Source organism: Coloeus monedula (genome assembly GCF_965178545.1).
Source record: "Coloeus monedula genome assembly, chromosome: Z".
Taxonomy (NCBI): domain Eukaryota; kingdom Metazoa; phylum Chordata; class Aves; order Passeriformes; family Corvidae; genus Coloeus; species Coloeus monedula.
In genome coordinates this window covers 66,175,924-66,190,947 of record NC_138822.1, presented here as the reverse complement: position 1 = coordinate 66,190,947, position 15,024 = coordinate 66,175,924, and the positions used below count along the sequence as shown (strand labels likewise).

The following is a 15,024-nucleotide window of genomic DNA, read 5'->3' as shown; positions in this document are numbered from 1 at the left end:
ACGCTCCGAGCGTCCCTTCCCCGCTCCGCAGCCCCCGCTGCCGTCAGTACCGCCGCTTGTCGCGCCGCCGGCCGCCGCAGCCCCCGGGACGTGCCCTCCGCCCGGCCTCGCCCCGTCCAGCCCTGTCCCAGCCCTGTCCCCGCCCCCGGCAGCGCCCGGCAGAGCCGCGTTTCCCTCACACGGGCACCCGGCCCGGAGCCGGCTCTCGTCCCCGCGATCGGCGGAGCGTGTGCCGGGGGAGCATGGGCTGAGCAGGCGGCGGCCCGCGGAACCTCCGGGCAGCCGGCACCACGGGGCGCTCAGTCGAGAGTCAGGGAAAAGTTGTTTCCTAAAGGCATTAAACGTTTGAAAAATGTGGCTTCCAGCCGAAGTGTCTAAAACATTCACCCCGAGGGGCCGAGTCTCTCCCCTTCCATGGCAGTTTCATGTCACAACTAGCATCTGTTTTCCATGGCATCCCACCTAACTACAGCAGCAGGAGGAAGAGAAGCACCTGAGTGTATGGTTATTTTGGCACTAGAGGTCGTGAGGTTTGGCAGTCGACATTCCTTCAGAAGTATTTTAGCTATATGGATGTGATGCTTGAACGTTCCACGTGATGCTGGGAAAACCGTGTGGAAAGAACAGGCATTAGAAGTGTGTGTGGCGTCTGGGAGGTCAAGGCCACTAATATGCAGGCAGGATATTGCATCAAACTGCAGACACTGTGTTGTAGAAAACAAAAGGGAAAAAGACCTTCTGAGAATTTATGAGATAAAACACATTCCAAGTCTGAGCTAGTGGGAAAACTGTGGGAGAGGAGGACAGTGATTAGTTTGTCAGACTGGCTTGGTGATGTTAAATCTAGCGGGATTTACACTGTAATCTGCAGCATCCGTATAGTGTGTGAGTCTGGTGTGTACCTCATAACATGTGACTCGGCTGATTGCCAGTTATCCTCATCATCTGTTACTATAAATGTCTGAAAATATCTGTTCTTACAAGCTTTCCTCTCCTGCCCAAACCTTTACTATGTATCCTTACCCTCATGTGTTCTCTATACCCCCACAATATATTCTATACATACACATATGTCCAAAATACAACAAATTCAATTTTATAAAATTACCCCCCTGTTTATGTCCTTGTCTCTAAAGCAAAATTCCCCTTTGAATGAAATGTATTAGCATCATTTAAGCCCCAGGTTTTTTGCATACTAATACCAATTCCTGGATTGTTTCTGATTTTGCAGTCAGATACATTTTAGCACAGAGTTTGCAACGGATGTACTGTTACTGCGAACATAATGAATCATTAGCACTCCCACCCACCCAAGAAGTGAGAGCCAAATGTTCAGTCCTAGCAAAAACACTTGAAACTCCATTACTTTTCAAAATAATTACAGCTGTTGGCCCTGTGTATGACTTCAGCCCACAAAGTGGGAAGTGGCACTTCGATGGACTTGCAAAAGCAAAGCACAGCAGACTGGCAGAGCTGTAGACACGCCTGCTGCTGCTTGCTTTGTTTCATTGCAATATCTGCACTTCACAAAAACCGTTGTTACTTTTGTTTTAGAAAGCTTTTCTTCAAGTGGATGGTAAAGCCAGAAAGGAGATAGAAAAAGCATACATAAACTATTCGTGTTCTTTTTCTGCTAAGTAAGCACATCACTCATTTCAGATGCACTTTTTTTCAACTACAGGAAGTGAGTAATTTCTACAGAAGCCAAGAGGGCTCGAACAGGTTTAATTATAAGAGAAAGGAGTGGAAATCTTGCAGCATTTTCTTTATCTGATAGTCATATATTATTCTTGGTTATGGTGGCAGCTGTGTCTTGCAAGAATGAAGAAAATGTAAGGGAGGAGATAGAAAAACAAAGCCTGTCCTATATCTACATTATTCAAAATAGTGATTCTTCTTCAGAAGGTCAGATGTGTTATAAACATCCTGCTGCATCAACAGAATTAAGCTACAGTTGGCCTTTGCTTAAAAATGACTGAAAAAACTGTCAAAAATGGTTTGCAGCAAGCAGGCTTAATCCATTTACAGACAGCTCCCTAAAGCCATGACTAAATTTCTTAATTTTTAAAATTGGCCTGTTGTTGTCGTCACTCTTCCAGACACAGCAATTAAGGTGGAAATATAGGCCAGCCATCAGCTTTTTCAATGAAAACAACCACCGTAGTACCAAGTGAGGAGTTGTGACAGGACTGGTATCATTCATGCCACCTGTGTAGCAAGGTGAAAATCCAGAGAAAGAGAAATGCAAAAATTAAGTCAAATCTTGGCCAGGCCTGAAAAAGCTTAATCAAATTCTGCTCACTGAGGTTGTTCCTTCAATCTCAGAGTGGACAGTCAAACCAAGAGCAGTAACAGAAATGAGGGAAATGAAACCCAGATTTCTACTCATTAAAGTAAACTTAAAAAAAATGGTTAAGCTTCATGCATAATGTTCAACAACAGAATACTGGAGAACAATTTTGCCTGAATTCTGTTTATACTGAGTGCAATAGTTTTAAGATCCAGAGGAACTGTCAGCTCTGAGTGTGGAGTTTTATGGCAGAAGTCCATTGCTACTGCCTGTGATGAACTCAAGAGTCTCTGGCTCTGGGAAAGTAATGTATTTGTCTTTGTTTGTGTATAGATGCCAAAAGAAATTCAAAAGTTATTGGGAGTCTTCCAAGTCTAAACTTACAAAAAAAAATTCTGATTGTGTTACTCTTTCAGATGAGATAAGATTTCTATTTGTCTAGGATGTAGAATCCATTTAAGATGATCAATATAGCAGCAAAGACTATCAGAAAACAGTCCCTTCACCATATAAGTGCACTTACAGGTGTAAATAAAATTTTAAAATTTATTCTTCTTATTAGTATATTTTAAAAAATAGACTTGTAATGATTTTGAGTCTAATATGAAAGTAGTAGAACATTGAACTGGGAGGTAACAACCTACATGAAGTAAATATGTATAGTGTTTCAGGATGGGATAACAATATATTAAAAAAAGTAAAGTAAGACAATTTTGAAATTAGAAGCCAAGTTAAACTTTTTCCCCCCAGAATTAGTAGCTAGAGGATATTTATTTCCTCAAATGTAATTTTTAGCTGGGTATTTCTGATAAATCCACTTAATAGACTCATGCACAAGGACAACCACTAATTCATGTTCTTTGCCTTAGGAGTAGCCTTGAAATTCCATTCCCATTTAAAGCTGTGATGGACTACAATCTGTTGGGCTAACATTTCCACTTCATAGGAGAGCCTGACATTTATTCTCAGCTACACATTTCCGAAGTATTAGTAACACTGAAGCCATGTTTTTGTATTACAGGAGTTTCTGTAATGGCAAGAAGTGAGAATTGAAGCCTTGAAATATGGCCAGATCGAAATAGTGGAATAACATTCTCTTCACAGAGAAAGTCTCCACAGAAGAATACCGAACCCCTTCCCCCCTTCCCCTGTCCCTCTAAAGAACAATTTCTGTTTCCAACCTCAGCTAACAGAACAGACTGTATGAAGTAAACAAAGTCAAGAACACTATTTGCTGAGTCCTGTTCCTCTGCTAAACAATTTCACAATTAAACAACTCATTAGATGTGGTGAACAATCTTTTCTATGAAAGAGTTTATGCTTTAATTTACTGTGCCGGTTGCATAGACTAAAGCCTTTTTTCATGATCCTGACTGGCATCTGGTTAACAGTCCATTCTTCAGCAGCACAGCCAGCAATACAACACAGAGACTAGTTTGAGAACTGCTAGAAACAATCTTCTGAAAAGGAAAGTGGCTAATATAAACTTCAAATATATGATAAGTTTTATTTAAATGTACGTTGCTACTCATGCCAGGGATCTGATCATAGCTAAACCTTATCTGCTAGCCATGAAGCTGTGAGACTGTGGGCTTTAGCCTGGGGATTTACTAACACTGAGCATTTATTCTGGTGGATGAAAAGTCACACTTTACTCCTTCATTTCTGTCGGTGTCTTCTCACTTAGCAGAATGAGCTGAGGGGTATTTATATGTCTCGTAGTCCTTCTCATTTGCAAGGCTGCCTGAGAATGCACTAGGGAAACTCTTTCCCTGCACTGAAATATTAACAGTAGCTTCCAAATAACCTTGTCTAAGCAGTGCCAGATGAGGAGCTAATCAGTAACTTAGACATTAAAATGGTAATCTGCCTTTTCCACCAACTTGCTGAACTTGTAAAGAAATTACATTAATTACATTCTCTTAGGAGAAAGATGGATTTTTTATGGTGTATTTTTGACTGATGGAGTCGTTGCTTTCAGTCAAAGAACTACAGTCGTTAAGAAAAAAATACTATATTTTGATTTTATTCTGTGGAATTTTAGTCTTCAGAATACTTATGTAAACCTTTTTTATTTTGCAAAGATAATGTGGCCATAGTAGATGTTTTATAATTCAGTTCTGCAGGATTGAGCTGTGATTGGAAATAATGCTTGCAGTACTGGCCTCTCACAAAACTATCAAAGCACACAGTTTTCAAAAACAAATGCATATGAGTAAAACTATGTATACTATGAAGTAGAAATACCTATTTATTTTAACAACCAATCTTCAAAGAAACTCTTGAAAAATAGGTGCAATTTTTATAGCCCTTCTTTTATAGAGAAGACCAGCGTCTCTTTTGGAGGAAAGAGTTTTCAAAGTAGAACTAGCAAGTATTTCAACACACCAGGTCTTACCACCAACATATTGTTGAAGCACAAACAAATTTTGAAGCAACATTTCTTCCTCTAAGCATCAATTCTGTGTTTCAGTGGGTATGTTTAGAGAACAGTATTTGTGGAACAGCACTGTACCCTTCTTTTTTGGAGTGTATACTGATGCTACAAGGAGCCTTTTTCTTCCTAGTGTCTTCCCACACCACAGCTTTTCACTGCATTATATCACACAGCCACCTCTGCCTCCTAAGGAAGAAATAACCCAAACACAAAAGGTGATGATAGACAGAATTCAAGGGAGTATAAATCTGCAAGGAGGGTGGAACTGCACTAGACCAAAGAAAAGTGTTGTTAAAGACTAATTGGTGCTGCAGTTTCAGATTTTACTCAGCAAAACAAAACCTTGCAGATTTTATTGTGAGAATCAGCAGAAGCAAGGCGATCAGATTTTGGTTTCCCAATATCATACCGTGAATATCTACGGCTGATATATGTATCTATGGCTGTATCTATGCTTACATACATCTCCAAGTAGCAGAAGCATGTGAGGACTACGTGGTTTAACCCCATGACTGTCGCTTTCCTGTATGAAAGTCATATGCATACTATCTATGTTAGCTGCTTGCTTTTCGAAAATACTACCTCAAACTGCAAAAAACATATATTGCTGTAGGACTAACCCTTCTCTGCCCACCTCCTTTATGTGATGGTTTTTCAGAATTGAAGATTGAACAAAGAATGATGAGATTCAAACAAACAGATGAGAATGCAGTGAGATTCATGAGATCAAATTTGACGAGATACAAATTCTCTTTATCTTATATCTAATATGCCAAAAAATGTTTTGAGATTCACCCCCAAACCCCCTCAAAAAATTAAAAAGGAGAATAAATATATTTATGCAGCTGAAATGCTGAAATAGATCATACAGATCCCTTTTTGGAAAGGAATCAGAAAAGAAGCAGAAAAAGCAGAATAAAAAATACAGTTTGGGGGTCAGGTATCATTTGCCATTGCTTGTATTTGCTGAACTCCAATTAAAAAGAATTAACCTACACAAAATTCTGATTTTTCTTTTTCTCTTTGAAAATTAGGGTTCAAACCTAGTAACATTAATAGCAAAACCAACCACATCTACAATAATGATACCACAACAGTATTAAAGACTCTTCCCCAAACAAATACTGTTTTCTTTCCCATTAGTTGCCTACTGTCATCTGCTGGAGCTTCCCAAATCCCAGTGATAACATTCAGTTAGCTCAGCTTTCCATGTTTGGAAACTCTTGTTTGATTTTCTTCTTCATTTCTAGACTTCTTCCTAGGCTTTTTATTCTAGTCCTCTTTGCCCACCTTAAATTAAACACTAATTAGTCAATAGTTCTACAGTATGTGCACTAAGTAAGATATTAGCATATGACTTAATACAAGGGGAATTTGTAAATGCTTGCTAATCCAGTAGCCACTTCTGTAATACACTCCTGATTTAATTCACATTTTTTTAGCATAGTAGTAAGCTAACTGGGGGCAAAATTCACTCACTTGGATATAATCCTACCTTGCTCATTATAATTAGGGAAATAAACCTTTTATTTTTAACATAGTATCCTATGATTTAGGAGAGACTACCTTAAGTTTTTGTCTCTCATCTTTATTTTTTATTTGGCTTAACATTCATCCAACTTCATATGTAATTTAAATGTTCAAATATAAATATCAGCCAAAGAAATTAATTTAAAATACGGTGGGCAGAAGGAATAATTAATCAGATTGGCAATTTTATGCTAGCATTTTAATGTAAATATTTAGGAATAATTTTTTAATACTCTGTAACAACTAAAACTTTATGCATGTGACCACAACTACTTCATTAACTCAGAAAATCATCATAATGGGAATAAAATCAAGATTTTCCTAGTACAAATAAAGTTTACCTCTACTCAGGACAGAGATGAATCTTGCTAACTGTGAGCTGATTAAGGACTATGACAAAAACACATAAATTTTCCAATTCTATTAACAGAAAGCAACAGTCATAAAGCTCTGAAAACCTGTCTGAGTACTATAATTTGGGTTTGAGTAGGGAATTTTAAAGTCATACCCTGTCACATTTAACATTTCAAGTGAAAGTTCTCCAGTAAGAACTACTGGGTTTCATTGCCTCCCATCATTCCTCCCAAAATCCCAAAGTCAAATTTGGTAAAATTTTTGCTGCAGTTCTTCTCTGGGAGGTTTCTGGTAGAGAATACTTTAGAATGTTTGGGACGATGCTAAGCTGCCTACTGCTGGTCTCTCTCATGGACAGTGACACCAAATTAATGTCCTTGGGTAACTCCAAGATTTTTCAGAGGCAGTGTGGGGGTTTAGGGCCTCTGCAGAGCACATGCAATCCCTGAGACACCTGCTTGCCTCCCCTGACTGTAATGAATGCCTGTGGTTGTTCAGAGGGATTTGATACCAAGACAGCCAACTGGAAGCATGAAGCACAGGGGGATGTCTAAATACCTGACTGTATGCCAATCACTTGCTTCCATGCTTCCCAGTTCCCACTACCAAATATTTTCTGAGTTGAATTACCTAACATTGGAAAAAGAGGTCTTTTTGCATGAATATGTTGTAACTTCTGGCCTGAGAGCAGAAGGCTGGCTTTTAGGCATTGCTTATTCTTGAAATTTTTAATCCTAGTTCCTGAGAAAGCACAGTAGGCACAAACGGATATGCCTACCACCAGACCTGGCATTACACCTTTCACCTGAAGATGAGTCATTTTGCAGAATGCAAAGCAAAATACATGAGGTCAGACAGAGAAAATACAGAAAAGGGAGGCTTTGTTGTAGCTTTTCTCCAGGGTTGTCTGAGCATGGCTTCTGGTTGCTCTGATTCACTGCTGTGTATTCAGGCTCCTTACTCAGGAACCTGCATATAATAAAAGTAGAACTTTGCAATTTAACGGATGATTTCAATGTAGCCCTTAATTTTTTAAACAGATACTCAGGAAGGTGAATAGGCTTGAAAAGGCCAGTTTTTCAGTAACCTATTAAAGGAAAAAAGATCTACTTTCAAATATAAATTTTGAATTGGAGAGATGATAATGTGTCCCTGATCAGAAATGCCAGATGCTGGATGAAGATGTGAAAAGAGGGTACACTCAGACTGCATCCAGCAGTGATACCAGAAACCACGTCTGCTTCAGTTTTATTTTCTATATTCATCAGACAAAGGACAGCATTTGTAATAGGAATGAGAAAAATTACATAGGCAAGAGTCTTATTTTTCTTTCTGATTTTTTGCAACTCATTCCTTAAAAACCAAACCACATTTCACTCTTTTAAATTGTTCTACTGCTGTTATGAATACAATAAATACAGCCTGGGGTCATGTACCGTTCTCTCCTGCGCTACACTACCAGTGCCTGTAACTGACACAGGATGAAAGGAGAAGAAGCACATGAAGCTTGTCACCCTGTCTCTCTTTCCAGTGAAGTGGACAGTTTGGGTGAAATGGTGATACAAGGATTTACTGATGCAGCAAAATATGAGACCAATTTAAAAGTAAGAAGCAAAGATTTATACGGGGTTGCATATAAGACTATTGATGTGAAGACCGATAATGCCTCTCAGGTTTTATTTTTAAATGGATCCCTATTCTAACTCCAGAATGGGTGAGTCTGTAACAAAATCAAGGCTGTACTACACTGCAGTCTTATGAAAAAGTAACCTGAAGTGCTAGATGAAGATAACAAGCAGAGGTCAGCCCTATGATGCATTCTAGTCTCTATGCACTTTAGTAACCACCAAATATTTCTACTAAAACAGATTGTTGAAAAATTAAATTCACACATAAGGGCTAAGTGTTGTTGTCTACACACTGCAAAACATCTACTTTTATTTTCTAATTTTTGATTTGGGTGGTTAATTTTAATTACATGGGCATTCTTGCCAGGAATGTTGTAAACTATGAATTATATTTCTCTGTTTAACTTTCTATTTTATGAAAGCTTACATATTTACCTATCAGGTATCAGTGCTGAAGGGCACTATTCAAATATAGAGAGTATTCTATTTTGTACCCTGGTTTTATTCACTTCTTTGAATATGAGATGATACATGAACAGGTTATCTGGTTCAAAACCACATCAGTTCTCTTCCTGCTGTTCTGCCTCAAGAAGGATAATCACTGTCTTACAAACCCACTGACACTAAATGAGCCCTACGTATAGATTTCATTTGAAGTCTTTCAGTTAGGAAAGTTTTGCAACATTAACTAAAACTCTACAAATCAAGACGGATAAAGTATTCAGCAATCCCTCACAGTTGTATCATGTTAATAACAACCTCTTCTTTAAACTGATGGAGCTGAACTGGAGACAATTCCTTTTGAAAAGGAAAAACAGTTTACTAAATGACTCCTTTTAAGCAGTTTTTTTTTCACTGTAGCACACGAAAGTGCTGCAACAGCTATGACACTGAGAAACTTTTTCTGAATGCGAGCAAATATGGCTTCCATTCATTGGTATCAAATGCTCACAAACTCTGCATGTGCAAGGGATGAAGCTGCTAATTCACCCCCAAAGATGAGGAAGTGACTGTGACAGTCTGGGTGGGGAGCAGACTCCCATCTCTCCAATGCCTTACCTGTTAGCTGCGTACCTTACTTACTGTAGGTCAGAGGATGGATGAATGAATTTCAGTTTGAATGTGACTTGTGCCCTGTACCTCACTAAGCAATATTATTTTGTTTGTGTTGTGGCTAACAAGGCTATAAGTGAGATAACTCTCTGTTTATCATGACCTAGATAACGCCTTTTAATGATTAACTGAAGAGTACCTGATGTAAATATGGCTGTTTTCCAAATCTGTTTTATTTATGAAAAATATTGTTGATTGTTTAAGAAAACAATATACAGGTCACTTTAAAGTACTTTTCAAAGAAATGATGGGGAACTGGTTCAACTCCACTAGAATTGCTCAACTCCACTAACGCTGATTATTATCAATCCTATATTCAAAACACTTGTTGGAAAAATTGTGAGCTTGTTTAGCAAAAATGAAATAGCTGAAACTAGCTAAAACAAAGGAGATCTACATTGCTGCTTGGTTACTGAACTTCATGGATGAGATGGAGGGATTTCAATGGAAGCTAAATATGAATATGCTCTGGACTGCAAAATATAAATATTTTTCTGTACTCTTAGAATTCATAGAATCATAAAATGGTTTGGGTGGGAAGAGACTTTAAAGATCATCTAGTTCCAACACCTTCTACTAGACCAGGTTCTGAGTGCTCAAAGCCCCTGCTCAAACACTTCCAGGGATGGGGCATTCACAACTTCTCTAGGCAACCTGTTCCAGTGCTTCACCACTCAGTATTTCTTCCTAATATCTAAATCTGCCCTCTTTCAGCTTAAAGCCATTTCCCCTTGTCCTATCATGACAAACCCTCGTAAAGAGTCCCTCTTCAGCTTTCCTGTAGGCTCCTTTATGTACTTGAAGGCTCCAATAAGATCACCCTGGAACCTGCACTTCTCTGGACAGAGCAATGCAATTCTATCAGCCTGTCCTCACAGTAGAGGTATTCCAGCCCTCTCATCATCTTCCTGGCTTCCTCTGGACTGGCTCAAGAAGGTACAAGTCTTTCTTATGCTGGGGGTCTCAGATCTTGATGTAGTACTCCAGCTGAAGTCTCATGCAGTGACTTCAGCAAGGCCTTAGACACCGTCCTTCGACACAATATCCTCATAAGCAAACTCTGGAAGTGTGGACTGGATGAGTGGACAGAATTGTGGTATAAAACTGGCAAGCTCAATCCTTGAGTCACAGATAGTTCTCATTTTTTAGAAAACAAAATATTTATATTTCACTGGTTGTGTTAAGAGAATTACTGTCAGTTTGAAATTAAACACTAGTATGTTTCATAGTGAGAGAAACCCCTCTTTTGGTTGAAGTAGTTAACACCAAGCATGGGAGAACTGTTCAGCAAACTGAGTTATTCCAGACTAGTCTCAGTCATGGGAGAGAGGCATTTGTAGGGAATTAATATCCCTTTGAAGACTTCTAACAGAAGTAAGCTTTAATTTCTGCTTATTCACACTAACTATAGTTAAAACAGATATTTACACCCTAGAGTCTAAAGCAAGTATGAAAAGTGGCATCTAAAAATTCTGTTGTTACATGAAAAGCTCCCATCTCCTACCCCCTAATTTCTCTGCAAAAGGAACACTCAGCACGTTAGAGCATAGTTTTCTGATAATGAACTTCAAGTATGTCATTGATATTCATTAGCTTCTTTCAACACAGCTTCCAAAAGGGATTCATGTGGATATACTGAATAGAAAAGACTTTATTTTGATCACCAATCTCTATATATTTACACTGAAAAATCACCATAAATATTAAGGCTACCATGGTAGCTGTTGCTTCTAAGAATTTGAACATATGATTCCTGTGCTTCTTCTCTTCTCAATGTCATAGTTTCTTACTTTTTTGCTAAGGTATTTTGTCACAGATTTATGTCTCATGGTGAATTCTTAAAAGAGCAAACAAGAGAATTTTGCTCTTGCTTTTTTAGCTTGTTCTTTCAGTTTTGCTCTTGGCTTTACCAGATTGCTTTTTGTCCTTCCTTTGTTGTTTTCCCTGTATCTTCTGCAGTAGTTCCCTTCTGTGATCATCCCTTTCCTCAGAGAGAAACTTCCCAAAGACACATCTTCCAGGAAGTTTAGCAACATAAAATCTCCATCTTAAGTGTCTGTTTTCTGGTTTATCATCAATATAGCTTAGTGACACTGTGCACTCCAGTCACCTAGTTTGCTACCTTGTCAATCAGTTCTTGCTGAGATTGCAAGCTGAGCCATCTGGATGATATGATGAGACTCTACCCTGGCTGTTGTATTGGTCTGGATACTCCATGACACAACAGCACAACCAGGAGGATTTCTTAGCAGGAAAGGTCTGTATAAGTTACATTTTGAACATTCCTCACAAGAATTCAAAAAGCATCTGAAAGTGTTTTCAATTATTCTGTGAAATGTAGCAGAAGTGTTTTTAATATATCTTCCTTCTTAACATACTTTTGTAAACATGTTTTACTAGAATTCTATATGCCCCAAGAACAAACCTATGCATATTTCTGCACCTTTGCCATGAAATTTGTTGCCATGGAAATATCAAACCCAGCTCATAACTAAGAACGGGCAAACCCTTTCATGCAAAATAGTATCCAGCCTCAATCTCCATTCAACAGTCAAAATTAATTGTAGCCATTTTCATGCTTTATAGTGACTTAATATCTTTGCTATATCACTAAAATCTTTCAGCCACTTATATCCAGTGCACACAGGCCCAAGATCATCCAGTTCAGTGCATAATTTGGGCACAGCAAATCCAGCAGCATTTCTGAGAAATCAGATTAAACTAAATTAGACTAAATTATTCTTACTGTTCTTTGCCTTTTCTTGCTGCCTTTGAATTTATTGGCAAAGACAAATTTTCTAGATTAATTGGAGAGCTGACTGTAGTACCTTCTTTCTAAACTTTAAAATTTCAGATGATTTATGGCTGACATGTAGAGTATACTCTGCGGATTAAATGAATGGAAACCTTCAGACCAGGGAGAATTTAAAAAGCAAAATATCTTCCTACAGAGAGTGTCTTGGGTCCTGCTGTCTGAACAGCTTCTCCTGCTGGAGAAAAGAAGCTGACCTATGGCAAATAGCTGTGGGAGAACATGTAAGAGTGTTCACCTGCACGCATATCTTCTCTTCTGGATATTGTATTTCCTTTTAGTGTCATGAATTTTACTGTTATAAGTTTCCTAAAGTTAGTCCCTTGGAGTTGAAGAAAGAGCCCTATTTTTGAGTATCTCTATCTCCAGCTTAAATACTTCTGGATTACTCTGCTGTGAGACAAATCAAAAAATCAAAAATAGATATAATATTCATAACTGAAATGGCTTATAGACAGCAATTTGAAACCAATGCCCAAAATCATCTCTTCAAGAAATATATTAACAAATGATCATGAATATAATTTATCTACATATATATATATATCTTCTAATATTTAATTAACATGATGTCCTTCTGTTAATAGAATAAATTTAAAGACTTAACCTTCTGTTCCCTGATGAGCCCTACACACAAATGCTCATACTGTATGATGAGTTCCTAGGAGAATAAAACTATATAGCACTGCCAATACTGGGTTCTTTTAAGGTAAATATGGATATTGGGAGAGGTTAGTTGAAAAAACCCATTGATTTTAACACATTCCAGAGCCTAAAAGCAGAAATTATTCAACATTGAAAAGCCACACATCTCCTCAAAAATTGCGGAAGTACCATTTTTTTCTAGAGATATGAATGTATAATTCAATTAAAAAGATGATATATTTTGAAAATTATGGAAAATTGCATTTCTGGTTTAAATAATAATTTGCCTGTTTAGTAAGTATACTTTCATCAAGAAGAAAAGCAAATGCTCTTTCACTCTGCCAGAACATGATAGAGAAAGTAACTACCTGGAAAATTACACAGTGTAAGAACCTGTGAATTAACATGATATAAAAAATAGAGGGTCCAGAAAAGTGTATTCCCATAAAGACACCTAAGACCAAGTTGTCAAAAAGATAACCAAAAGTAGTGTGGGGTAAAATTTTCCAAAATATTAATGTAATTTACACTGTTACACTGTTAGTCTTGTTTTTAAGTCAATGTTTCCTTAGAAATAATATTGTCTTTTAAAAGGATGTTTTTCCCCTCATACGAATGTTATAGAAATAGGATTTACCATTCTACATCAGAAAAGTCAGTTTTGAAAATTTCTCCTCATTGCATAAGCACTTTTAATGTGAAGGCTTTGTGTCTGTGTAGCTACAGAACTCTATGTCCCAAAAAGAAAGATCAATGGATTCATCATATCAGCTTTTTCTACTAGATTTCCTTGCAAAAAGTTGCTAATGAATGTATTCATGACAAAGTCACACACTGGTATAAAAAGAAAAAGAATTGGGAAAGAACTTAAAACTGGAATAATGAAATAGAAATCAGAAGTTAACATGATAGAACACTAAAAGTCACCAATTTGAGCCACTATGTGACTCAAAACCTCTTTAATTAAACAGATATAAGGATATGAAGCAATATACATTATTTACTATAAAAAGCATTTTTCAGTTAGATGCTTTTATAAATAAATTCTTCTTACCTGTTATAGTTGCTTTGTTAATAGATGGTTGGCTACACATTGGTGATCGTCTATTAAAAAGGAAATGAGAAAAGTTTTAAGCCTGATGAACTCATAGATGACTGAATCCTTGAACAATATAACAGATAATACATTACCTGGGAATTTATTTGGGAACTCCAGGGCAGTAATATTTTGGAAACTTACGTTTATTAAAAGCCTGCCTAATCACACCTAGAGCTTATACATAGTTTGAAATGTGATTTATAAACATTTACAAAGACATTCTTTTCTTTGAAATGCTAATTACTTCCAGCTCTCAAGATGTGTATTTTGGCTGAAGGAAATTACTTCACTACATTTGCCAGTGTAACTAACATTAGTGTTAACTGTGATGCTGTAACATGACTGGAGAAAGATCCATATTTGTAATGTCTCATTTACAGTTATGAACTACTGTGGGTAAGTTAGGGTATCACTACCTTGGATGAGTTAGGTAGAGTTCTAGGTTCAGATCATGCAAGCAGCTCTCAGTGAGTGCAGCTGTCTGCTCACTCTGTTTCATTTGCAAGACTCAAATTGTGCCTGAGTGATCATCTTTTGATAATCTTAGACATATGACTACTTTATTGAAAACCATGTAAGTTGCAAAAACCTGCTCCAAGTTTATGCAAGGACGGCAATGCAAGATCTATTAGAAGGCAAGGGAGCTGTTGTCTCAGCTACCAAATATAACACCTTCAGGGAATTAATAAACTTATTCATCATTGTTTCATGCAGGTTTGGTGGAACTGAGTGAAATCTGTAACATCTATTTGTCTTCTTTGTTTACGTTAAAAAAGTATCACTGCAAAAAGTTCAGTGGCCAAAAAATGACACTCACTTGCTGGGTGCCCGGTCTTGTAAATTGGTTAATGCAGCAAAGTTATTCCGGACAGTACGCAGGCTGGCCAGAACCTGGAACAAAAAAAGTGGTTTCAGTATAAATTTCTGCACAAGTGAGACTGATCTATCTTTGCTCCACTGTGCTGAAAGAAAAAGGAAAGAACGTTGCAAAACCACTGTAAAAGGTTTCCTGGGCTTGTTAGTCTGGAACCTTTGGCTATTATTTAAGAATACTATGTCTGTAATAGAAGGGCAGTAGTTTACTTCTCTTTTTCTGTTCCCCTCATAAACAACTCA

At 37.6% G+C, this 15,024-nt stretch overlaps 1 protein-coding gene across 5 annotated transcripts in view; it reads right to left on the bottom strand.

Moving 5' to 3' along the window:
* Nucleotides 1–15,024, bottom strand: part of PDE4D (phosphodiesterase 4D) — a gene marked incomplete at its 5' end in the record, with an annotated part of 319,930 nt that overhangs the window by 72,930 nt on the left and 231,976 nt on the right. For all 5 annotated transcript variants that reach the window (XM_082301744.1, XM_082301747.1, XM_082301748.1 and 2 more), the window contains 2 exons: nucleotides 13,864–13,913; nucleotides 14,726–14,799. In XM_082301744.1, the coding sequence (XP_082157870.1) occupies nucleotides 13,864–13,913; nucleotides 14,726–14,799 (124 nt within the window). The remainder of the gene's footprint in view (nucleotides 1–13,863; nucleotides 13,914–14,725; nucleotides 14,800–15,024) is intronic.